Genomic DNA, 25,792 nt, shown 5'->3' on the forward strand with positions numbered 1-25,792 from the left:
GGACAGTTGAAGATTACAATGGCATGGTTTTATGTTGTATTATTTTAATGTACCCCACCCTGAGATCAACTGATACAGGGTAGGTTAGAAATATTTTAATAATGAATGAATTAATGAATGGATCAAATAGAATTAAGGGTGTATGCACAAATATTTGAGGCTTTTGTGTTGCTTTCCACTGTAGGAAGTTGATCTGCATGCAGATATGCAAGTTCTTTCTACATATTAAAAGAAGCACTAGAGAGTCTAAGCTGAAGTCTTCTCACATACTCACTTTTCACAGCTTTTAGTAATGAGTAATGAGAGGAGAGGTCCTTGTGCACATGTGCAAATCCTGCGTAGGCACAGCTCTTTGGCTTGTCAGGAGTGCTCTGATGGTTTTGAATCTATTTCTTATATTTAGCCATAGCCATTAATGCCAGTTTGTTCATTATCTTCACACACATTAATGAAATAAAATTAACCTAGTTGCAGTTTTAGAAAGTTTTGATGCCTCAAGAGAAACTAAATATAAACCTTTTAATGTGCTTTAATTCTACTTTGTTGTTAGTAATACTCTCTTTCATCTACAATAATATTTTCTAAAAGTCTGATGATGGAATATGGACATTATTACAAGCCTGTAAAGCAGTACCTTAGAAAACAGTAGCACAGCTACTATTATTAAACTTTTTTTAAGCACAAGAGTGTAGACATTTCTGTATAATGCAAAGAACACAGTTCCCGCTGTCACTGAAAAGAAAATTCTAAAGTGCACACTATAGTGATAGTTTCTGTTTTATTTAGACACTCGAGAAGTGTTACATGAAATGGCCTGTGTAAAGTACATGCTACAGTTTATTTAGAAATAGTATTTTCTTTCCTAGTGGAACATCTTTTGCTCAAGATAAGGGCTACCCAGTTTTGTTTTACTTCGTATGTTCAGTGAGCACACAATGAGTGTGTGTTAGGCCTCTCATAGAATTTATGTTCGTAGTGATTAAATTAGTCTTGTCACACGTTTAACAATAGTACAATATTGACTCCAGGATGACTGTGACCCAGTCCACAAGTAACAGCAGCAAATCCTGGGTTAATTAACCCAGGATTTGCCATGCATGTGCCAGGCGCATACCGTGGCCATCTTGAATAGTCAACCCCCGATAGAGCCGATTGGGGTTGCTACGTGACATCCAAACCTGGACACTATAGGTTAATCATGTGTTAAACAACCTACAGATAATCTATAATTAGTAGCTAGATTCACTGAGGGTTGTTTAACCCCTATAGTGTCCAGGTTTGAACATCACATAGCAACCCCAATAGGTCCAAATAAAGAACACTGAGTATTCAAAAAAGCTGTGGAATGCACCCAGCATGAGCCACAGCAAATCATGGGTTATTACAGCCCTACTATGTATGGATTAGTCTAGGTCCAAATTTGGCCACATGAAGCTATTCTTGACTGATGTCTATACTGCATTGACAGAATTATTTCACATACAGTTGAAGAAGCAATACAGACAAACAGAATGAGGTAGTTTTAGAATGCAACATTGTTAAAACTGAAAATTTAGAAGCACATTTCAAATAGGTTTAAGTACCTTCAGATTAAGAGTTCTCTCAGATAGATACATTCTAGTAACTTCCCCATCACACAGTATTTGCTACCAATTTTAGCCTTACCTAATAAAAATTATTAGACTTTTAAAAAAGGAGCCTACGTATTTCAGATACAAGCCATAACATTTCACTATAATTGTCTATTCTTCCCATGAATCTATACTGTGTGCAACTCGCTGCCTTATTAACGGCCTCTGAACCATGACTAGAGAGTCCAATGGTGTCATTCCACAAACTCAAACTAGTGGAGTTCTGCTGAACCTTTCTGTTGTACAAGCACAGTTGTACATTGTGAGGATACAACGGTGAGGAGGAGGATAATGTAAGCCGCCTTGAGTTCCTTGCGAGAGGGAGAAAGGCGGGGTATAAATGCAATAAATAAAAATAAATAAATAAAATCATGCTTGCACAAGTGGTTGCACAACAGGTTGCACAATGGGCTGTGGAAGTGGTTGCACAGGTATGATGCAAAACTGGTTGTGCAAGCATAATGCGCAACCATGCTTGCACAAACATAACTTTAGTTGGATTCTCCTCTTGTGCATAGTTTGAAACCTAGTTTCTGGTAGCACAATGTCATTTGTGCTACCAGAATGACACAGTTGGATGCTGCCCTAGGCCTTTTAAAGCTATGAATGCTTACTGGGAGTAAGATTCAATAAATATAGTTGGACTTACTTCTGAGGAAAGCATACACAGGATCACTCCATTAATCACGGTTTTGCCCTTCATTTGACCAGCCTATCACATAATGCCCACTTAGCCCATATGTTAATTTCTTGGGCGTGATATCATCAGCCTCTGATCATTAGCAGGTCTTCTAGCTAAATACAGCCTGGCAAAAGAAAATGCCTCTCAGCACTTTGCGCCTTTCTGCACTATGGCATATAGGCTCACAGCAGGATGAATTTATTACAGAATTTTTCCATGGTAATTTAAGCAACTAAAGTGGGTTTTATGTCAAATGAACAGGGCATAGTAACCCTATTCAGGTGCTTGTTTTCTCCATGCAATTAACATTGCAACATTGCATGGAGAGGAAGCAGGGATGAGTATGCTCACACCAACCCATCTGTCATCCTCTATGCACTCCCCACTGCAACCATCTGCAGTAGGGAGTGTGCTCTGCTCATGCACGGTTCTAGCACAATTGATTCTAAATCACACGGAGAGCTTACACAGTAGAGCAGGCTTCTCACTACAGATGGTTGCCCTCCAACTCATGAAGGGTGATGGGGACAGTGATGGAGGGGGTGGAGCTTGTGCGCTTGTTCTTGCTTCCTCTCCATGCATTGCCTCTAGAAGTGTGGTTGGAGTGTGTTTGATGGTGGGGCCTGCTATCAAAGACTGCTTTCTTGAGGCTTCTCCCGCCTGCTTACCATCATTGGCTGACCAGCCACTCTTCTCTTCCCCAGCTATTAAAGGGTGGGAGCTGACAGAGGCAGTGCCTCTGTGTCATGCAAAGTGTGATGGTAAGTGTGCACTTAGCGTCACACTTGGAGACGCACAGAGGAGCACATACCAGACTCACCCTACTGCCTTTTCAGGGATATCTACAACCAGCCAATAGCTGCAAATAGCAGCAGCAGAGGGCAGCAGCTTCAAAGATCAAGAAAAAAAGAGCAAATGCGGATCTTCATTTGCTCCTTCTTAGCTGTTGCTCTCTCTCTTATACTGTTTTATATCATTTTACACTTCAATGTTTTTAAAATGTGCTTGGAAAACATATTGGGTAACTTGTGGAGGGAGGGGGTGCACCCATAATTGTGGTCACGGGTATGGGGAGGTATGGTGTTAGGTAATTAACAGACCAGCTGAGGAGAAGGGGGGCTAGATACCTTACAGCTATCCCCTTTTCTGGTTCTTCCTCCAACCAGATGGTTCTTGGTGGCCTTACCAGCTTGCCCTTGGGTCTTCTGCTGCTGCTGCTGAATGCCAGGTCGGTCCAAAACAAAATCTCCCTCATCCATGATTTGATTGTGGATGAGGGGGCTGACCTGGTATATATTACTGAGACCTAGGTGGGGGAACTGGGAGGGGCTACTCTCTCCCAGCTGTACCCTCCTGGGTACTTGGTGCAGCACCAATACTGACTGGAGAGGGGGGGGGGGCTGTGGACTATAGGAATATGATCTCCCTCTCTAGGCTCCCTGTTCATTCAAGAGCAGATCTTGAATATCTGTACCTTTTTGGGTAACCAGGACAGATTAGTGGTGTACCATCCACACTGCTACCCATCAGACTCCCTGCCTGAGCTGATGGAGATGGTCTCGGATTTGGTGTTGAGGACCCCTAGGATGATGGATCTGGGCAATCTTAACTTCCATGCTGAGGCTGCAGTATCCGGGGAGGCTCAGGACTTCATGGCTGCTATGACAACCATGGGGCTGTCTCAACTGTCATCGGTCTAGCACATGATTCATCTCATTTTCTCAACTGGGCAGGAGGATGGTGTTCCCCTTGTCAAGCTCAGATCACTTCCTATTGAGGTTTAGACCCTCAGCAGCCTTTCCCCTCTGCAAGGGTGGGGGAGCTATTACAATGGTCTGTCCCTGGAAGCTTCCAATGGATTCCAGAGGGCTCTGGGGGATTTTTCTGCTGTCGAAGCCCAGGTTGCTCCGTGGAATGGAGAGATGACTCGGGCGGTCGACACAATCATGCCCAAGCACACTTTTCCTCTGAGCAGAGCCCAGACAGCTCCTTGGTATAAACCTGAGCTGAGGGCAATGAAACAAGAGGGGAGATGGCTAGAATGCAGGTGGAGGAAAACTAATGTTGAGTCTGACTGAACACCAGTTAGAGCACATTATCAAGCCTACTCTGTGGTGGTGAGGGTGACAAAGAGAGATTTCTTTTCCACCACCATTGCATCTTCTCAGTGTTGTCCAGCAGAGCTTTTCCAAGTGGTTCATGGCCTGCTACACTCTGAGCCAGGAAGAGAAACTGTAGAACCCTCAGTAGCACGGTGCGATGAGTTTGCATGACACTTTGAAGACAAAGTCGCTCAGATTCGTCATGAATTGGACACCACGATTAATGCAGTTCCATTAGTAGTGGCATCCAGAGCACTGTCTAGTCCACTTTTTTTGGATGAGTTTCCGTTATTAAGGCCTGAGGTTGTGCTTGGCCAGGTCCAGCTGACCATCTGTGTGCTCAACCCTTGCCCTCCATGGCTCTTCACAACAAATAAGGAGGGGATATCCGGCTGGGTCCAAGAGGTTGTACATTCATCTTTGAGAGAGGAAGTGGTGCTGGCCTCTTTAAAAGAGGCGGTAATTAGGCCACTCATGAAAAAGCCTAGCCTGGATCCTGAGGATGTTAAAAACTATAGGCTGCTGGCTAACATCCCCTTCCTGGGCAAGGTGCTTAAGCGGGTTGTTGCAGGACAACTCCAGGCACTCTTGAATGAAACAGATTATCTAGATCCATTTCAGTCAGGAATCAGGCCTGGTTATGGAACAGAAACTGCCTTGGTCACCCTGTGGTATGACCTTTGCTGGGAGAGGGACAGGGGAGTGCAAGACTGTTGATTCTCTTGGACCTCTCAGCGGCTTTCGATACCATCGACCATGGTATCCTTCTGCATAGGTTGTAGGAGCTGGGAGTTGGAGGCACTGTGCTGCAGTGGTTCTGCTCCTACTTGGATGGCTGATTCCAGAAGGTGGTGCTGGGGAATTATTGCTCTGTGCCATGGCAATTATGCCATGGGGTTCCACAGGGCTCTGTTTTATCCCCCATGCTGTTTAACATCTACATGAAACCGCTGGGGGAGGTTATCTGGAGGTGTGGGCTGAGGTGCTATCAATATGCGGATGACACCCAGCTCTACCTCTGCTTCTCATCAAACCCAGGTGAGGCAGTGGCTGTTCTGAATCAGGGCCTGGGCACAGTAATGGACTTGATGAGGGCCAATAAACTGAAACTCAATCCAAACAAGGCAGAGGTACTGTTAGTGGGTGGTTTGTCTGCCTGGCTAGGTGATATTCAACCTATTCTGGAGGGGGTTGCACTCCCCCTAAAGGATCACATTCATAGTTTGGGGGTGCTCTTGGACCCAGAACTGTCACTTAAGGCACAGGTGGACTCGGTGGCTGAGAGCGCCTTTTATCAGCTTAGGCTGGTATACCAACTACACCCTTACCCGGACAGAGATAGCCTAGCTACAGTTATTCATGCTCTGAAAACCTCTCATCTGGATTACTGCAATGCGTTATACATGGGGCTGCCTTTCAAACCAGCATGGAAACTTCAGCTGATCCAAAACAGGGATCGTCTTTGGGAGCCCCTGCCAAAGGAAGTTAGGCGGGTGGCTACAGGGAAGAGGGCCTTTTGTGCTGTGGCACCCCGGCTGCCGAATGAGCTCTCTAGATAGGTTTGCCTGGTGCCTATGTTGTACTCCTTTTGGTGCCAGGTGAAGGCTTTTTATTTTCCCAGCATTTTAGCATTATAGTCTTTTAACTTTGCTGTTTTAAATATCTTACTGTATGTTAAATCTCTGCATCGCTGCTAGGTTTTATTCTGGTTTTATTTTTATACTGTACTTTTAAGCTTTTATATTTTATACTGTTTTTATTCTGTACTTTGTGGTTTTAATTTTTGTGAACCGCCCAGAGAGCTTTGGCTATTGGGTGGTATAGAAATGTAATAAAGAAATGATAGAAATCGAACACCTAAATAGGGCTAGTAAAGTCAGTCTTCTATGCTTTCTTTGAAACTAGAAACTTACAGATGACAAAACGTTCAGAGGCAACCAATAGTAGTAATGGGGGATTTCAACTATCCTGACATCTGCTGTAAGTATAACTCTGCAAAGAACGGAACATAAAATAAAATTTTTACTTGTCTTGCTGACAACTTCAACTCTCAGTAGGGTGGAAAACCAATTTCCTAAAATTTTCAACTTTAGGAAAACCAATTTCAAAATGCTCAGGGAAAAGTAGGGTGTGATCCCATGGCTAGAAATCCTGAAGGAAAAAAAGAGTTCAAGAGGTAAGGGAGATCCTGAAAACTGAAATACTAAAGGCACAATCACAAACTATTCCTATGAGAAGGGAAAACGGGGGACATTTAAAGAAGCCTGTGTGGCTGCACAGGGAGCTCCTGATAAGCTGAGACTCTATAGGAGATGGAAGGAGGAACATATTATGAAAGGAGAGTGCAACAGAGTTGCCTGAACCTGTAAGGATGGTGTCAGGAAGGCAAAAGCCCAGAATGAGCTGAGGCTGACAAGGGATGCTAAAAACAACAAAAAGGGCTTCTTTGGCTATGTTAGGAGAAAGAAGATCAAGGAAGGGGTGGGTCTGCTGCTTAGGGAAGTTGGTGACTTGTTAACAGGTGATGGCGAGAAGGCAGAACTATTCAACTCCTATTTTGCCTCAGTCTTCTCCCACAGGGGAAGATTTATACAACCAGAGACAAGTAGAACAAATGATATATGGAGGGATTTGCAGCACAGACACAAGGGCATGGTTAGAGAGCACTTAGCTACTTTAAATGAGTTCAAGTCTCAAGGGCCATCTGAATTACATCCCTGGGAGCTGAAGGAGCTTGCAGACATTATTTCAGAGCTGCTGCCTGTAATCTTTGAAAACCCCTGGAGAACAGGTGAGGTGCTGGAAGACTGGATATGGGCAGATGTTGTCCCCATCTTCAAAATGGAGAAAAAGGTAGATTCAGCAAACTACAGACCAGTTAGCCTGATGTCAATAGTGAATCTCAATCAGATGATTAAGCGGTCAGTCTGTGAGCATCTAGAACATAATGCACTGATTAGTAGGATCATAGGTTTGTCAGGAATAAGTCATACCAGACCTACTTCCTGACTGTTAGAGCAATACGACAAGGGAACCAATTACCTAGGGAGGTGGTGGGCTCTCCCACACTGGAGGAATTCAAGACGAGGCCGGACAGCCATCTGTCAGGGATGCTCTGACTTGGATTCCTGCACTGAGCAGGGGGTTGGACTCGATGGCCTTGTAGGCCCCTTCCAACCCTACTATTCTATGATTCTATGATACCTTATCTCCTTTTTTTGATAGAGTTGCTAGCTTGGTAGATCACGGGAATACTGTGGACATAGTGTATCTTGATTTCAGCAAAGCATTTGACAAGTTTTACCATGATAGCCTTGTTATGATGATGATAAAATGTGGGTTGGACGATATAACAGTTAGGTGGTTTCACAGCAAATTGAACAATCATCTTCAGAAAGTGCTAATTAATGGCTCAGCATCTTCCCAGAGGGCGGTCTCAAGTGGAGTGGTGAAGGCTCCGTTCTAAGCCCTGTGTTCATCAACATTTCAATAAAGGCTTGGATGAGGGTGCAGAGGGGTTGCTTATCAAATCTGCAGATGACACAAAGCTAGGAGGGATAGCCAATACCATAGAACAGCAGTCCCCAACCTTTTTGACACCAGGGACTGGTCTTGTGGGAGACAATTTTTCCACAGACCGGGGGGGGGGTTGGGGATGGGACCGGGCCACAGTAGGGGTGTGGGAACCCCCCTTACCTTGGGTCTGTGGGGAGGGGAGGCGATCTGTCCCCACCCCACCCCTGGAATCCTCGCTGGCCCTGGCCAGCTCCGCTCCACGGCAAGTCCGCAGAGCTGCCGGCTGGCTCTGGCTGCTGGCGGACTTCTGGCCACTGGGACGCAAATGGCGTCTGCTATGCGGACGCCATTTGCATCCCTGTTCTTTGCAGTAATAGGCTACGTAAAGATTTACGTAGCCTATTACTTGAAGAACAGAGATGCAAATGGCGTCCGCTATGCGGACGCCATTTCTGTCCCAGTGGCCAGAAGTCCGCCAGTGGCTGGAGCCGGCCAGCAGCTCCGCAGACTCACCGCGGAGCACAGCTGGCCAGGGCCAGTGAGGATTCCAAGGGGGGGGGAGGGACGGATCACCTCCCCCCCTCCTGCGGACCCAAGGTAAGGGGGGTTCCCACACCCCTACTGCAGCCCAGTTCCTAACAGGCCACGGACCAATACCAGTCCGCAGCCCAGGGGTTGGGGACCCCTGCCATAGAAGGCAAGATCAAGATTCAAAATAATCTAGACAGGCTGGAATACTGGGTCAAACCTAACAGGATGAGATTCAGCAGACATAAATGTAAAGTCTTGTATTTAGGTACAAAAAGATCAAAGACACAAATATAGGATGGGAGAGACCTGGCTTGGTAGCAGTACTTGTGAAAAGGGCCTAGGTGTCTTGGTAGATCAGAAACTGAATATGAGCCATCACTGCAATGCAGCAGCTAAGAAAGCTAATGGAATCTTGGGCTGCATTAACAGAAGCATAGTGTCCAGATCACAAGAGGCAATAGTTCCACTCTATTCTGTGTTAGTCAGCCCACATTTTGGAGTACTATGTCCAGTTTTGGGTAACTGATTTTAAGAAGGACATTGACAAGTTGGAGCGTGTCCAGTGAAGAGCAACCAGGATGGTAAGGGGTCTGGTAACTAAGTCCTATGAGGAACAATTGAAAGAACTGGGTAGGTTTAGACTGGAAAAGAGAAGAATAAAGGGAGGCATGATAACTGTCTTCAAATATCTAAAAGGCTATCATTCAGAAGATGGAGTAGACTTGTTCTCTGTTGCTTGAGGGAAGGACTAGACCTAATGGGTGGAAATTGCAGAGAAGCAGGTTTTGGCTAAACATTAGGATAAATTTCCTAACAGAGCTGTTCAGCAGTAGAACAGATCACCTCAGGAGGTGGTAAGTTCTTCTTCACTGGAGGCATTTAAGCAGAGCTGGATAGCCATTCTGTAGCTACACCCTGCAGTGCAGAGCTTGCACTGGGTTGGACTAGATGTTCTCTGAGGCGCCTTCCAGCTCTATGATTCTATGAATAGTGGGTTAACTTAACATGAAAACTAGAGGAGACCAATTGCCATTTCAGGCATGAATACAAATTAAATCTTTCGTGCAGGATTAACAGTATTATGCATTTTTTGACAAATATATCATAGTAAAGAATTTGGATTTCCTTGTACTGCTAACTTTAGACATTCTCATGCCTGAAGTTGAAGATCACACACTTAGATCAGCTCTGAAATTCAGTTTTTAAAATGACTACACAGAGATGCTATCTTAACAGTGCATGTTTTACTCACCACTTTAACAGTGCAGTCCTATGCATGTTTTACTCAGAAGCAAGTTCCATTGTCCATTTAGGCTGCAATCCTATGCACACTTACTTGGGCTTAGACTCAAGCAAGCATGCACAGGAATGCAGCCTATATAGACCATGCCATGTTGTTTGATGGTAGGCTGGTCCTGTTTCCTTGGCACAGAGCCTTATGACCAGACAAAATTGGATAATGTCCAATAAGTACATGAATTTAAAAACAGCAAACCAGATTTCTTACAAATGTTGAGCAATTACAATCTCTCTTGGACTCCTGAAGGAGTTACACAGACTTGACCACAGTTATGAGATCCACTGATTTCACAATGGAATGTACATTAAGCTGGTGTTCCAAAACATTATCTCAGTGATAATGTAAAATAGTTTACCTTTTCCAACAAAGCAAATCACGTGAAGGCATTAGAGGCAGCTTTTAAGTACAGAATTCAAAATAGGAGAGGAATGACGATCTGCATGTAAATATCCCAACAGTTTGTATCTGGCCAGTGACTTCCCCTCTCTTCCCTGTTTCTAAGCAGCAATGAAATGCCATGTAGTTTGGAAGCTACTTTTGTGCAGTGTTAATGAAGCATAGCATTAAGGGAGGGGGGGAGCAAAACTCAGGATAAAGGGCTGTTTGTTCACACATGAAAACTGTGCAAACAAATACTGTACAAACTATCCACTGATGATCCTCACGAAGAAGTTACAGTCCTGAGATATTCTCTCTTGCTGTGATGTAGTCTGAGTATTTTCTCCTTTGGTCAGTTTGTTCACACACACACACACACACACACACACACACACACAGAACATACAAAAATGCAAGTCTCTGAAAATGAAGAAATACTGTTCTGTTTCCTTTTCCCCTTTGAATCCTACTCACGGGACTCTGCAGTATCTGGGTGACTCTCTTCCTCTGTTCCATCATGTTGAAGTCTTGCCTGAGGTCAGGAGACATGTTTCTTTCACGGATGTAGTCAGGGTCATTTTCATTGATGCGGTCAAAATATCTCTCTTTGTGAGGCACACTGGGTGGTGGAGGGGTTGTGATTACCCCCTGGCTTGTCTCAGTGCTCATGCTTCTGGATTATTCTCTTCACCTGGAACATTAATAGGCCAGGAGAGATTTAATGGCATTTAAAAACAAACCATCAAATCGAGCTTACAAGCATGGACAAATACAATCTTTCCTCCTCCTAAGGCAAAACAGACAACGACAAATGTACTCCGAACCCTGCAGTTCTACAAAAGAGAAATAAGCAACAAGAAGTCTTAATATTTTATAACAATCCATTCACTGCCTGCTTGTAGTATCTTCACTGAAACAGATGCCACCGTTCTAGGTTTACAATATGCTGACTAGCAAGGTCATGAAATATTTTGACTATCTGAAATGACTACTGCAAACTAGCCACCACTGAGTAATTATATGAAGTCTATGGAAGTTTACAAGTGGGAAGGGCCACCCGAACTGATTTTGTGAACTCGCCCTAGGGGCCATTCAGATCTGTTCAGTTTTAGATCCTCTTTAACCAGGGGTCTAAAATCTGGATGTCAGTGACAATTACCCTTCTTGCCTAAGGTGATCACATCTTTTGAGCACAAAAACCCACCCACCTCCAAGTTCTTTATGTACTACAGAGAACTCTGAAGGAAAGAGAAACTTTGTGCTAGGCACAAGAGATTTGTGCTTCTTCAAAGCTTGGCACAGAGATATAAAGAATCCCCCCCCCCCCGCCTCCGTTCCCAAGTCCTCTGCATGTAGCCACAGACCAGGCCCTCATCTCACTTTGTGTTGGACTTAGAGGGAGGAAGAAGCAGTGAGGGAGAGTCATACCACCTCTGCTTCACTCCAAAGTCTAGTATGAAATTAGATACCAAATCTACTTTATCTCAGAGTTCTCTGCCTTTTCCAGGACTGGGAAATGAGATAAGGGGGTCAGTGGTGACCACAAATAATGGCTGGTTATTAAACCAACCAGTATTTATGGACCACCGATATGTCATCTGTAATTGCCACTCTGTAATGTACACACTTGTATCAGCATCATCACTTCCAAGTCAGACTGTAAGTTCAATGGGAAGATAACACTTCCGTTGCTGTAAATTGCTGCTAGCAGATCTCAGCAGACCACCAGATGGTGTCTAAGCCCTGAGATCTTAATCAAAAACAGCTCAGATATTGGGAAGAAGGTCACATGATTAGTTTCACTGAATTGTATCTAGAGTTCTGAGACCATCTAAGTTCAGTTTCTTCCAGCTGTATGTAGTGCTATCTCCCCCCCCCCCCCCGGTTTGAATTTTAAATATCCTGTTGTAGAAAGTTAAAAGATCTTCTTAGCACTATTTGTACACAACAGTTCTGAACAGGAATAGATGTCTGAATTCTCACATAAAGCTTTTTCATAGAATGTCATTTCCTCAATTTGTGGTTAAACACTACACTGGATATAATTTCTAATGGCTAAACTCTAGATCCATTTTAATCAGGCTTCAGGCTGGGTTTTGGAATGGAAACTGCCTTGGTCGCCCTGTGGAATGACCTCTGCCGGGAGAGGGACAGGGGGAGTGCAACCCTGTTGATCCTCCTGGACCTCTCAGCAGCTTTCGATACCATCGACCATGGTATCCTTCTGCATAGGTTGTCTGGGTTGAGAGTTGGAGACACTGCACTGCAGTGGTTCTGCTCCTACTTGGATGGCCGATTCCAGAAGGTGGTGCTGGGGAATTATTGCTCTGTGCAATGGCAATTATGCCATGGGGTTCCACAGGGCTCTGTTTTATCCCCCATGCTGTTTAACATCTACATGAAACCGCTGGGGGAGGTTATCTGGAGGTGTGGGCTGAGGTGCTATCAATATGCGGATGACACCCAGCTCTACCTCTGCTTCTCATCAAACCCAGGTGAGGCAGTGGCTGTTCTGAATCAGGGCCTGGGCACAGTAATGGACTTGATGAGGGCCAATAAACTGAAACTCAATCCAAACAAGACGGAGGTACTGTTAGTGGGTGGTTTGTCTGCCTGGCTAGATGATATTCAACCTGTTCTGGAGGGGGTTGCACTCCCCCTAAAGGATCACGTTCGTAGTTTGGGGGTGCTCTTGGATCCAGAACTGTCACTTAAGGCACAGGTGAACTCAGTGGCATGGAGCACTTTTTATCAGCTTAGGCTGGTATACCAACTACGCCCTTACCTGGACAGAGATAGCCTAGTTACAGTTATCCATGCTCTGATAACTTCTCGTCTGGATTACTACAATGCATTATACATGGGGCTGCCTTTGAAAATGGTCCGGAAACTTCAGCTGGTCCAAAATAGGGCAGCAAGATTGTTAACAGGGATTGGCCAATGAGCTCATATTATGCCAGTACTTTTCCAGCTGCATTGGCTGCCAGTCCATTTCGGGGCCCGATTCAAGGTGCTGGTATTAACATTCAAAGAGGATCGCCTCCTCCCATATGTGCCTGCCTGGACCTTAAGATCATCCTCAGCGGCCCTTCTCCATAAGCCCCTGCCAAAGGAAGTGAGGCGAGTGGCTACGAGAAGTTTTTTCTGCTGTGGCACCCCAGCTGTGGAATGAACTCCCCAGTGAGGTTCGCCTTGCACCGACATTATATTCCTTCCAGCACCAGGTGAAGACCTTTTTTATTTTCCCAGGCATTTTAGCATTTTATCTTTCTAGACTTTTAGCTTTGCTGTTTTAAATCTGTATTTTAAATCTCTGCATTGCTGCTAGGTTTTATTCTCGTTTTATTCTGGTTGTATTGTTATACTGTGGTTTTAATGTTTTATATATTTTATATTGTTTTATTGTGCGCTCATTGGTTTTAATTTTTGTGAACCGCCCAGAGAGCTTAAGCTATTGGGCGGTATAGAAATAAATAAATAAATAAATAATTCTCAGATGTATGATTTTGTACATACATCAAAAAATCAGTGATTTTTATCCAGGCTTTTCTAAAATGCTCAAGGTGTTTTTCCAGCCATGAACCTCCATGTGAACTGTGACAAATATAATATGCAAACACTACAGGTTTTTCTGGATATTGAAATAAGCAATTTTACTTGAATATAACATGCTGATAGGGTGAATCAAACTCCAAAACATAACTATGAAATTATTTTCAGGTTGTAGCTAAAGATGCTTTCCATATTATTTAAGAGTATTGAATAGAGGAGTGGGACTGTGACTATGATCCAGAGCTCCAAATAGGGTTTCTAATGGCAGCTATGCAGGTCTAGCATGGGAACACACAGAGCTATTTCCCTGAGAATTGCTGAAAACAGAGTAACTTTATTTGAATGTGTGGGGCTGCCTTACTGGATTGTGGCCAATATTCGGTAACAAACTCTTGTAAACAAGAGGTCAACATAGTATTAAATGCATAACTGCTCCCCCCCTCCCGCTACATAGAGGGTTTTTGGATGGTGATCTTGTCTTCAGTGTAATACTCTGTCCCGCACATAGCAGGCAGCTCTATAAATAGTAATAAGTGTAAATCCAGGGATTCTCCAACTTGGTAAGATGTAGAAAAATGATAACGGACTTTATGTATAACTCCCATGATGGTAAGTTTCTTTAGAGCAGTAATTCCCGAGCTGTGTGCTGGGGCAAACTAGTGGAATGAAAGAAATTAAATATTCCTGAAAATTCAAAACAAAAACCTGAGCATATAAATATCATAATGTGTAAAATCCTGTGTGAAATAACTGGTTTAAATTGTTCCTTTACAATTAATTTGTATGGTGACAAAGGTCATCTATGTCCACAAAAGACAGACTCAAGAAAGCATCTGAATGGCCCTTCAGTTTCCATTCAGAAACTGAATGGAAACAGGAAGTCTCACATGTAATGCTCTCCCTGTTCTCACCCTATCCTTTTCATTTGATTTGGATGTGTCAATATTATAAGAGAAGATTAATAGCTTTGGTGTTCTGTTTATAAATATGTACTTTTGTGATTCCACTCATGACATATTACAGCCTGATCTTATGTAGCTGCATTCCATTACAGGAATACAAGGCACACAGGTCCAAGCATTGCTGTAAACAGACCAGCCTCTTCAGGCTGGCACCAGGATACTGCTCTGATACAGCAGTGCAATGGAGGGTTATTAGAACAAAGCAAATAGGAACCTGCATAGTGCACCTGTATGATGCAAGGGTCTTTGTGATGCTTTGGCAGGGAAGTTACTGCAGCCAAGCTTCACCAGCCAGAACTGATACAGAACAAAAGACTGTAAGGCTTCTCAGGCATTTGGTCACATACCTAAACGACAGCAGCAGAAGTCCCAATTTATGCAGCAGCAGCTTACGGTGACCCCCACAGGTTCAGGATACTTGAATTTTCAACCTAGCCACTATCTATATCAATTCTTAATAAGTATTATGAAAGTGGGTAAAATTCTTATTACCCAACAATATTTTTATAATGGCAGCGAAGTGCAGCAGCTGGGACTGGGGAAGGAGGTTTACTTCACCATCCTACTTCTAAGATCTCTCAATTGATACTGCACCAAGAAACAAGACACAATCTGCAGGGACCCTGCTGGACTAAGCCAGCCCCTGTGGAGTAATTACATTTCTTGCCAGGTGAAACATGTCAGCCTACCCCTGGGGGAGGGATACTTATTGCAGGCCTGTTGCAAGCATCCCTATAGGATGATCTGTGCCAGGAGAGGGACAAGGAGTGCAACCCTGATGGTTCTCCTGGAACTTTCAGTACAATTTACTATGCGTCCTTCTGGATAGGCTGTCTGAATTGGGGTTTGGGAGACAGTGTTTTGCAGTAGTTTTGCTCCTACTTGGCTGGCTGATTCCAGAAGGTGGTGCTGGGGAATTATTGCTCTGCCCCATGGCAATTGTGCTATGGGATTCCTCAGGTTTCTATTTTATTTCCCATGCTTTTCAACATCTACATGAAACCACTAGGGAAGATTATCTGGGGATGTGGGCTGAGGTGTCCCCAATATGTGGTTGACACATAGCTCTACCTCTCCTTTTCATCAAATACGGGTGAGGCAGTTGATGTTCTGAATCAGTGCTTTGGCAGGATAATGGACTGGATGAGGGCCAATAAACTGAGATTCAATCCAGACAAGATGGAGATGCTTGTGGTTGGTTCATTTGTCCAGTTAAGTGATGTTCATCCTGTTCTGGAGGGGGCTGCACTCCCCCTAAAGGAGCAGGTTTGTAGTTTCGGGAGGTGCTCTTAGATCTATCATTGTCACTTGAGATACAGGTGCCCTTGGTGGCTCAGAGCGCCTTCTATCAGCTTAGGCAGATATACCACTATGGCCCTACCTGGACAGAGATAGCCTTGTGACACACTGGTATTCTCTCTGTTTGGATGACTGCAATACATTTATACATGGCTCTGCCTTTGAAAACAGTCTGGATTCAGTTAGTCCACTATAGGGCAATTAGACTGCTAACTGGGACTGGCTGATATGATCATATTATGCCAGTACTTTGCCATCTGTACTGGGTGCCAGTGCCCAATTCAAAGTGCTGGTTAAATAAAAATGCAGTATCTTCTCTTGTCTACCCCGTCTCCATCTCCCTCCCTTTCCTCTGTTGTCATCTCTGTGTTGAATATTTGGTTGCCTCTTCAGAGCAGGGACCTGTTCCTCCTGTACTTTGTAGGGTGCCATGCACTTTAATGGCACGGCAATAACCCTTTTCTAGGTATACACAATTTATCTTCATATTGACACATTTTCGTCTTCTCACATCTGAACAGGTAGCTATGGTTTTCCATAAACACACATTCACTATTTAAGATTCAAATCAGCAACAGATCTTTTTTTAAGGACATCCATTTTTTTAAACTACATTTATTCAAGGTAATTTTTATGTGAAACACCAGAAGAAGGAAAAAAATCAGTTGATACTCCTATTAGAAATGCTATTTTTCACCTTACCTTCTTGCATTTTTACTTATTTCACTGTAACCTCTTAAGCTGAATACAGTCCCGCCACCAACAGCACAGAATCATTTATGATGCCCTCCTTAATAACTTCATTCTGTTTGTTCACTAGCTGCAGGGAACTCACTTCCCCCTCCCTGTCAAAAAGAATACTGAGCCAAAGGGAAGCACACACTGGTGTCTGCCATCAGCCAGCCAATGAGAGGCTGTAACCTCTGCATCCCAGGAATAACATCAAGCCAAGGGGGTGAGCAACCTGGTCCATCCAACAGCCAGAGAAAGAGTAGTTGCAAGGAGTTTGTTTCCACCTCCCTGCCAGAAAGAATACTTGGCTCCAACTGCTTGTAGCCCTGGGATGGCAGAAGGAAGGAGAAAGAACACTCTGGCCATATCTATCGACCAAATAGCCACCAATTGCTATTCAAGCAAAAACACCAGCAAGGGAAGATCAGCCTGGCCCGAAGTGCATGTAAATACTCACTAGTAGTTCATCACTTTGTTCACCACTTCGAAAAATTGATCTCCCTCCTCTTCCTTTTTCCTCCACTCCACTCCCCTTCCCCTATCTTTTTAGTTTATAAGCCTGATGGCAGGTCCTGCCTCTTTATTTTGATTGATGTGAGCTGTTTTGGGAGATAACATTATCTGAAAAGTGGGATTAAAGTACAGTAAAAAATTAATATAAATAAATATAAATAATACTACTCATAAAATGAAGTTCCCAGGGGGAACATCAGTATATAAGTATAACAGAACCCGTAGTGATGATTCTGCAAAAGTAGAAGGGCAGGAGAAGAGGGGATACTGGAACATTCTTTTTGATAAACACTTATAAGTAAATACCCATGCAACCAACCAAAAAAATTCCTGCTTTAACCATAATTGAAAATTGCTACATTAATATGACATATTTCTCTTTCATAACTACAACACTACCAACTTACCCTATTCTTCAAATTTCAGAACTGTGTATTGATTGAACAGCCAGTATCACCTTTGGAACTTGTTAGGATTTTCCCTACTGCCTTTGAAATCAATTGCAAAGTTCCCAATTATGATAATTAAGTTCAGTTACGCAAATGTAATAGCAGAATAATTACCCTTTGAACTCCATGTCCCCACAAAATTAATTAGGATGTATAATTATATGACATGCCTTATTACAAAAGGAGATTTTCCTATGAGATAAAACTAGCATTTTGGTATCCCCACCCACCCATTCCCAGTTACTGGCTGGATATTCTTGTAGACGCCAACAAACTAAGAATATATAAGCTGAACAAAGGAGAGGAGAAATATCATTTCAGGGGAAGGTATTTGTTCAACAAATTAAGCCACTTCTGTAATCACCCCCCCTTTTGCCCCCCCCAAAGGTCAAACTGTCAATGATTGCCTCAGGGGATGAGCAGAATATTTTAATTTGGTTCTGCACAAGTTGTTTTCTACTTAGATTAACTGAGCTGACTCTAGTTAAAAAGAGACTTGTCTCACCATTTGTTAGTGTCCCCCCGCCCCCTGCCCAAGTAATGAGAACATTTATACATTTAGTCTCAGATAATTAATTACATTTTAGGTTAAGGTCAGGAATTGGAAAGGCCTATAAAAGAACTGTCTAGGCACCTTCAGTTATTTTCTTCTCTTGTTTTTGTTAAATACAAAGCAAACCAAGAATGTGAAGAAACATGACAATTGTATGTATTACTAATAGCAAACTTGGATGGTCAAGCACTACAGTTTAGAAAAGAAATGAGGCCACTCAAATATAAGGCATATCTGGGGGACTCCCTAGGTAATACCCCAACCCCTAAATGGCCTGACAAGAAAGTATGTGCTGTACAGAGTGTCAAAATTGTTTGCGTGTGTGTGCGCTTAGACCTCCCACTCCCTTCCTCCCAGGCCTGAACAGGACCAAAAGGGTCTTGTTCCAAGCTAGCTGAAACCTTGAACGGGAGCACTTTCCTTAGGGGGCGAGATGATGATGATGACGGAGATAATACCACCATGTCAAGAAGACTCCTGGCAATGACTTTGCTATCTAGAGCAGGGGTACACAGCGTGGCACCCATGGACACCCATGTGCCCCCAGACAACTTTCTTGGCATCCCTAGAGGTCTCACAGAGATAGAGAGAGAGAATGTCTATCAGTAGTGAGCCAGAATGAGAGAGGTGGGCAGGGTGTACGGAGGACCGCAGGGCAAAAGAAGCCATCGTGGCTTCTCCCCCCACTGCTGTGCATTCTCCACGCACACCCATTGTTTACATAATTACCTGCGCTGCAGTGCGGGTTGGTGTGTCATGTGACCCCAGCGTGTGGCACAGAGAGGGTGGCTTCATACCCACCCTACAACCCCTACTACACATCATGGGTTGTAGGGTGGGTACAAAGCCATGCCCGCCGTGCGCCAGGTTTGCATGACACACCAATTGGCGCTGCAGTGTGGGTAATGATGTAAACAATGGGTGTGCAGACAGCACATGTGGGGGGAGAAGCCACGATGGCTTCTTTTCCCCCCTTGATTGTCCAAATGCAGACAGAAAGTATGTGTGTGTATGGGTGGTGATCCAGAGTGTGAGAGAAAAAGACATAAGGAGGAATGAGTTGGTGGCAGAGGACTGGATCTGGATATGGGGAAATTTCCCCCAAATGTAATAAGTACTGACAGAAAAGAAAGTTATTCGAAAATATATATCAATGGCACCTAACACTTTATAAGTTGCACATCTATAGAACTAACACATTCAGTTTGGAGAGAAAACAATGCAGTAGAGCGATCTTCTCCATTTTTTTTAAAATATATACCATTAATCAGCCAAAATTACAAAAGATAAAGGACATATTTGGCTTCAGTATTCCTCATGAGTTGAAGGAGAGGAGGTTTCAGACCCGTGGCCACTTACTTGTGGGGTGCCATAGGGTTCCATCCTCTCCCCGATGCTATTTAACATCTATGTGAAGCCGCTGGGGCCTATCATCAGGAGGTTTGGGGTGCGGTGTCATCAATATGCGGATGACACGCAGCTCTACCTCTCGTTTAAATCTTCACCATGGTTGGCCGTAGAATCCCTGTCCAAATGTCTGGAGACGGTGAGTGGCTGGATGGGGAGGAATAGGCTGAAGCTGAACCCTGACAAGACCGAGGTACTTTTGCTGGGAGACAAGAGGAGGCTGGGGGATGCTGACCTGGTGTTGAATGGGGTACGGCTACCCTTGAAAGACCAGGTCCGCAGCCTGGGGGTAATTTTGGACTCCCAGCTGTCCATGGAGGCTCAGGTGTCAGCTGTGAGCCGGACAGCGCTGTATCAACTCCATCTGATACGGCGGCTGCGCCCCTTCCTTCCCGACCATCTGCTCCCATCGGTAGTACATGCCCTGGTCTCCTCTCGTTTAGACTACTGTAATGCGTTCTACGTGGGGTTACCCTTGAAGACGGTTCGGAAACTGCAGCTGATACAGAACACGGCGGCTCGCCTGATTAAAGGCAGTCGCCGGCGAGATCACATCACTCCAGTGCTGAAGGAGTTGCACTGGTTACCAGTGGTTTTCTGGGCCAAATTCAAGGTGTTGGTTTTGACCTTTAAAACCCTATATGGTTCTGGCCCAGCCTATCTTAAGGAGCGCCTCCAGCAGCACCAGACAGGCCGCTTAACAAGATCAGCCTCAGATGGCCTTCTCTCTGTCCCATCAGCCAGGACAGCTAGACTGGTGGGGACGAGGGAGAGGGCCTTTTCTGTGGTGGCCCCCACTCTGTGGAACTCCCTCCCTAGAGAACTCCGTCATGCCCCCTCTTTAATGAGCTTCTGTCATGCATTAAAAACGTTGTTGTTCAGGCAGGCATTTGGAGTGGGTTAGGGTATTTTAGAAAATGTTTTTATTGTAGAATTTTATTGTTTTAAACTGTTTTTATTGTATGTTGTACATCGCCCAGAGTGGCTGGGTGACCAGCCAGATGGGCGATTAATAAATTTAATAAAAAATAAAAATAAAATAAATTATAGAATGACCTGGAATTTATTTTATCTTTATTATTCTGTGCAAAAGTAAGTCTTGTATCTCCTCGGAAGAGAAACAAGCCATCTACGTTATTTGACAGGCACTCTAGCATTTCGGACATTGCACTGTATAAACTCACAAATTACATTAGGGAGAGAAGGCAAATAGATGAAAAATTATCTGGAAAATGGTCTTTATTTGTCAGATTCTGGGACAGTATAATACTAATGTTAATCCATACTTCATTCTCATTGCATAAGCTTGCTGTAGCTTTTATTTTGTTTGTGACTATGTAATGGATTAGATTCTAAAATTATTTCCTCTTACACAAATAAGTAAACACTTGCCATTTTGAACTCAGGATTTTAAGTCAATGCAAGTTTTTGACTTTAACAGCTTAGCAGAGACAAACAATAATTTGCAAGGGGGAAATCTCCTTTTGACAGTCAATATTCATTTTACTCTTTCCTTTCAGTTATTTCTGCCTCTTGCATTGAAATTCAACTGGTTCTGTTGGAATTCACTGGCTACTAAAAATTACTATTTTACTAAATGCTCCAGAGGAGTCTGGGATTAGGCAAATTGCACAGCATTAGAAAAAGACATTACCAGCTAGAGGTATCTGTTAGCACATTACTTTGCATATTTTCCTTGCAGGCAGTTAATATGATTTGCATACTATTTGCAAAACCATGATTGGATGCCAAATCATAGCAGGTCGACATGTTCCACTAATTCTACATTTATATTCTGGAATCGTTACAAACTGAAAAGGCTTGGGCAAAAGCTTGAATTGCATTAGAAACTGTGGGATTACAGAAGCAAGCATTTTATAAAAACTGATTTCCTTGTTTTCAAATTTTCCTAAAGTTATTTTTTTTTTAAAGGTGACAGTCTTCATAGCCACTCTTGAGCTTGTGGCTGTGGCCCTTCCCTAAACCCCAGGTTTGTAGCCCACAGACATAGCAGTTGTAACTTCACAGTGGAAGAGGCACAAAGGCAATTGTGGCAGCAGGGAACAAAAGGTTGTTGTACAAAATAAATAATATAACAAAACCAAACCTTATGCAATACAGTTTTTTTACAGCTGCAGATAAACTGAAGATCAACAGCAACAGGTCACTCTCTCCATACCTCTTCCCCCCTAACATTTTTTCCTTCACCAACTTCACTCCAGAGTAAAATATTTCCTTTAAGCTTTGGTGCCTGCTGAGCAAACAAAAAGAGGGCAAACAAATCTGACAATAAGGGCTGCAGCACATATTGTTATAAAACATCCATTAATCAGGTGACAAGTTTTCAGGAACTCTGTTCCAGCATCAACTATGAAATTGCTTTGTTCTATTCCCAACTACTTCAAGAAACTACTCAGAGAGAGGTTCAGCAAAGAAGGAATGTGTCAGCAGGGCTGTTTTGTTCTCTGGAAACGTCCATTTTCCACATCTCCAGCTGGCACCCAAATAATAGAGATTCTTGATTTCCTACATAATGGAACTCAAGTCTTACTATTTATAGTCAGCTTCAACTGACTAATCCCAACAAGTTTTAATCGCCTCCCTAGCTCTACTACCACAAAGGTGTCCAATGTTAGCTGCTCTGCAAACACATACAAAACTTCTTCATAAATCCTGAAAGCACTTCTTTCCTGAAAAAAGCGGCTATTCGATTCCTCTTGAGTACTTTCTACACATTGAGCACTAGCTGAAGGTTTATAAAGAAATCCTTCAAGACTTCATATACTTAATACTGTTGTTGTAAGCACACTTCTAGGAAGCAACTTCTTCACTGGGACTTACTATTTAAAGCAACCATGCTTAATATCTGCCTTCAAATGTACTAATAACAAACAAATAATAATTTATTCTTCCTAAGTTACTCACGTAAAAGCATAGGAGCACACACTGGCATCATAATTGTACCTATATGGATGGCCTTATGCCAGGATACAGACAGGTGTAGTGTGACCCTGTTGATTCTCCAGAAATCTCTTGGCAACTTTTAATACTATCAACTATGAGTATCCTCCTGGACCAGCAATGCAAACTGGGAGCTTGGGACATGGTGATATGGTGGTTCTGCTCCTATTTCCATGGCTGCTACCAGAAGTTCAGACTCATGGTACTTATGATATGAGGTCCCAAAAGGTTCCATCTTATACTCCATCCCCCAGGGTAAGAGAAGTCCTACCCTGGCACCAATGGAAAATTAAAAGTTTCATTCTTGTAGGTTTAAACAATCTATATAAAAGAGGATGTCTGTCTGTCTGTCAGCACTACAGAACCAAGACTCTGCAACTAGACACCTGAAACGTGGCATACATACTACATGGATTCTTGGGGTGTATACATCAGGATTATTTGGTTTTTTAAACATATTAATTTAAATATGTCCATGTGTTTGAAGTCTGCTGTACCATCTTCAGTCACTAGGTAGCAGACTTCCCTAACCAGCACAGTTTTGCAGTCAACAAAGTTTGAAGTTGTGAGAAGTAGTCTGAGGGACAGAGTTACATGGCTTCCCACTCCCCCTGCTCTGGGGCAAACCCCTACTTAGGGGAATGAAATGGACAGGTCCCTCCCTTAGGGGACTATAAGTGTGCACCATGGCAGGGGCCACACTTAAGCTTGCCAGCAGGCATGGCTTCATCAGATGGGGCAGGCACAATGACAGCTGCATAATGTCACCTGAAGTCTTCTCTGTATCAAATTAAGGACTATTGCAACACGTGCAAAGCAGGGTTCGTGTGTGTGCTTGTACGCACGTATACTCACCTCTTTCAAATTTCTGTCCAAGAAGCAGTAGCTGATGAAACTAGCTGGGAGGAAAGCAGCTCCTTAGCCAGTAGGCCTGAGACTAGACCCACCAAGCAGTTTGGGCAGGTACAGCAGGGCCTAGAAAACTTCATTTACAGACCTGGGGTGTACAGGGATCCTTTTCCAGATGATTTTGTCCCTGGTAGGCTTGGTTGGCATTGTTTCCCCATCCCCACCCACTTTTTCATGAGTCAACATAGTCAAGGTTAGAAGGATGATTGGCGCCTTTGGCCTAATCCAATATGCCACTATGGGTTAGCTCCAGACCTAGTCATACTTAAGTCCCATTGATTTCCATGTGTTTACTTTAAGTTAGTCATGACTAATGTAAGCCTCATTGATTTTAATGGATCGACTGCATGTATGACTGAGTCTGGATCCAACCCTATGGACACAATATAGGCAGTGTGCAAACTGAGGTACCATTATTGGCAAACAGAACTGAATACTACTACTAAAAGACAAGAAGTCCACATTTGAAGATTTGCTGCAGTTCTTTATTATTATTTCTGATAACTGATAAAATTGGCAAATGTTGTATAACTAGTATAAGTATCCTCCTCCATTGAGTGCTCATGAGAAAAAGCGTTCACATGCCTTTGGTAAGTGAAAGATTATTTGAGGGACCACATCCAGCTACAAGCTAAAGAAATGTACTACTAATGTAACATATGTACAAATACATGAGAGCCAGTGTAGTGTAGTGGTGAGAGTGATGGACTGGGAGCTGGGAGAGCTGGGTTCTAGTCCCCACTTGGCCACGGAAGCTCACTGGGTGACTTTGGGCCAATCACAGACTCTCAGCCCAACCTACCTCACAGGGTTGTTGTTATGAAGATAAAACGGAGAGGAGGAGGAAGCTGCCTTGGGTTCCTTGCAAGAGGAAAAAAGGCGGGATATAAATGCAATAAATAAATACAAATGATTTTAGTAGGTTTTTATACTTTTGAACTGGAGTACACAAATTCAGAACATTGAGAACAAAATTATGTGTAGTATATAGCAAAAAAATCAAACCCTGTAGTATCACCAAAATGGTCTTTGCTACTCCTTTGCTCCCCAATTTGAATTACTCTAGGGTTGCCTCCTCAGTTGTGCCTGATCCTCTGGCTGTTTCTGTTGTTATTCCAGGATGAATGCAAGGCATTTCAGGAAAAGAGGAATGAACTTACTTTTACATGAGACTGAAGTAAATGCCTATGTCCTTTTCTGCTGATCTTAAACTATCAGGAATAGTTTCATTCCCTCCTAACCCCACACCCCAAGGTTGGTGCTGACATCCTGAGCTAGTAAGCCATGAGGAAGGGAGTACAGATCAACAAAGGGCTTAAACTTCTTTCACATACAACATGGCAATGAATTCTGTGACATGAGAGCAACGCAAGAGCCCTGAATGTGCACATTTAGAAAAACCTACAAATAAGTGGGTTGAAAAAATGTTTTCAGAGATGACAGCATTTTTCTTTGCTGGGATAGGAAGATTTTGCTGCAGTCCTGGCAACATATGCATTGCCGCACTGAAACTGCCAGTTTCAGTTTTTGGTTCTCATGACCTAGCTTATTTTCACTGTACTTAATTCAGCTTGGACAAAAGTAAACATAAGCAGAAAGGAAAGAGAGAGAAAAATGGAAGGGAGGGGGAGTACAGGGGGCTCCAAGTGGGAAGAACCCAACTGTGACTTTGAACTCAGCCAACTTTCTGGAACTTTTTGCATCCCATACTTAATAACATTACATCTGGCATTTCAAATCAAAATATTCCTATAGTTGTAGATTTTGACAGATTTTTTTTAATAATGTAGTTTTCAAATCTGGCAGTACTCTGAAATTCCTCATTATTACAAAACTATAAAAATGGCCTATCATATTCTTTATTTACTATCAGCTTGCAATTGTGTGTATTTTATTGTTTGTATTCAGCTGTGGATAAACTTGTAGCCATGGAACAATTTTCTTCACTTTTTATGGTTTGTAAACTGTTTCTATGGTTCCACCGAGATAGCTATTACAAGTCTAAGAAACAATTGTAGCATACATTTGGTCCTAATTAGACAATGTTTTTTGAGGCCAAGAGTTTGGAAGTTTGTAAATATTTCCTCTCATGCAGCACCTCCTAGGCTCCTAACCTCATTTGCACAATCAAGTTCTTTTGGTTCTTTCTAAAATCTCCCTATGCAACAGAAGGAAAAGTTTCCAGTCATTGCTTAGATACACAATTTACATACTCACTGTAACTTACTGTTAGGTGGATGGAATTAATGAGGAATTTCATATTTTTGCACATGCACATCTTATGTTAACTCTCCCTAATGGGAATATCTCTGAAG

The 25,792-nt window shown here is 43.1% G+C and overlaps 1 protein-coding gene across 50 annotated transcripts in view; it reads right to left on the reverse strand.

Moving 5' to 3' along the window:
• Window positions 1–25,792, reverse strand: part of ADD3 (adducin 3) — a 196,205-nt gene that overhangs the window by 36,205 nt on the left and 134,208 nt on the right. For all 50 annotated transcript variants that reach the window (XM_084846323.1, XM_084846304.1, XM_084846345.1 and 47 more), the window contains one exon: window positions 10,615–10,831. In XM_084846323.1, coding sequence (XP_084702449.1) covers window positions 10,615–10,809 — 195 coding nt within the window. In that variant the 5' untranslated portion in view covers window positions 10,810–10,831. The remainder of the gene's footprint in view (window positions 1–10,614; window positions 10,832–25,792) is intronic.

The sequence above is a fragment of the Heloderma suspectum genome, chromosome 3 (assembly GCF_057233095.1).
Source record: "Heloderma suspectum isolate Gila_16-S chromosome 3, 16-S_ref, whole genome shotgun sequence".
In the NCBI taxonomy this organism is placed as follows: Eukaryota; Metazoa; Chordata; class Lepidosauria; order Squamata; family Helodermatidae; genus Heloderma; species Heloderma suspectum.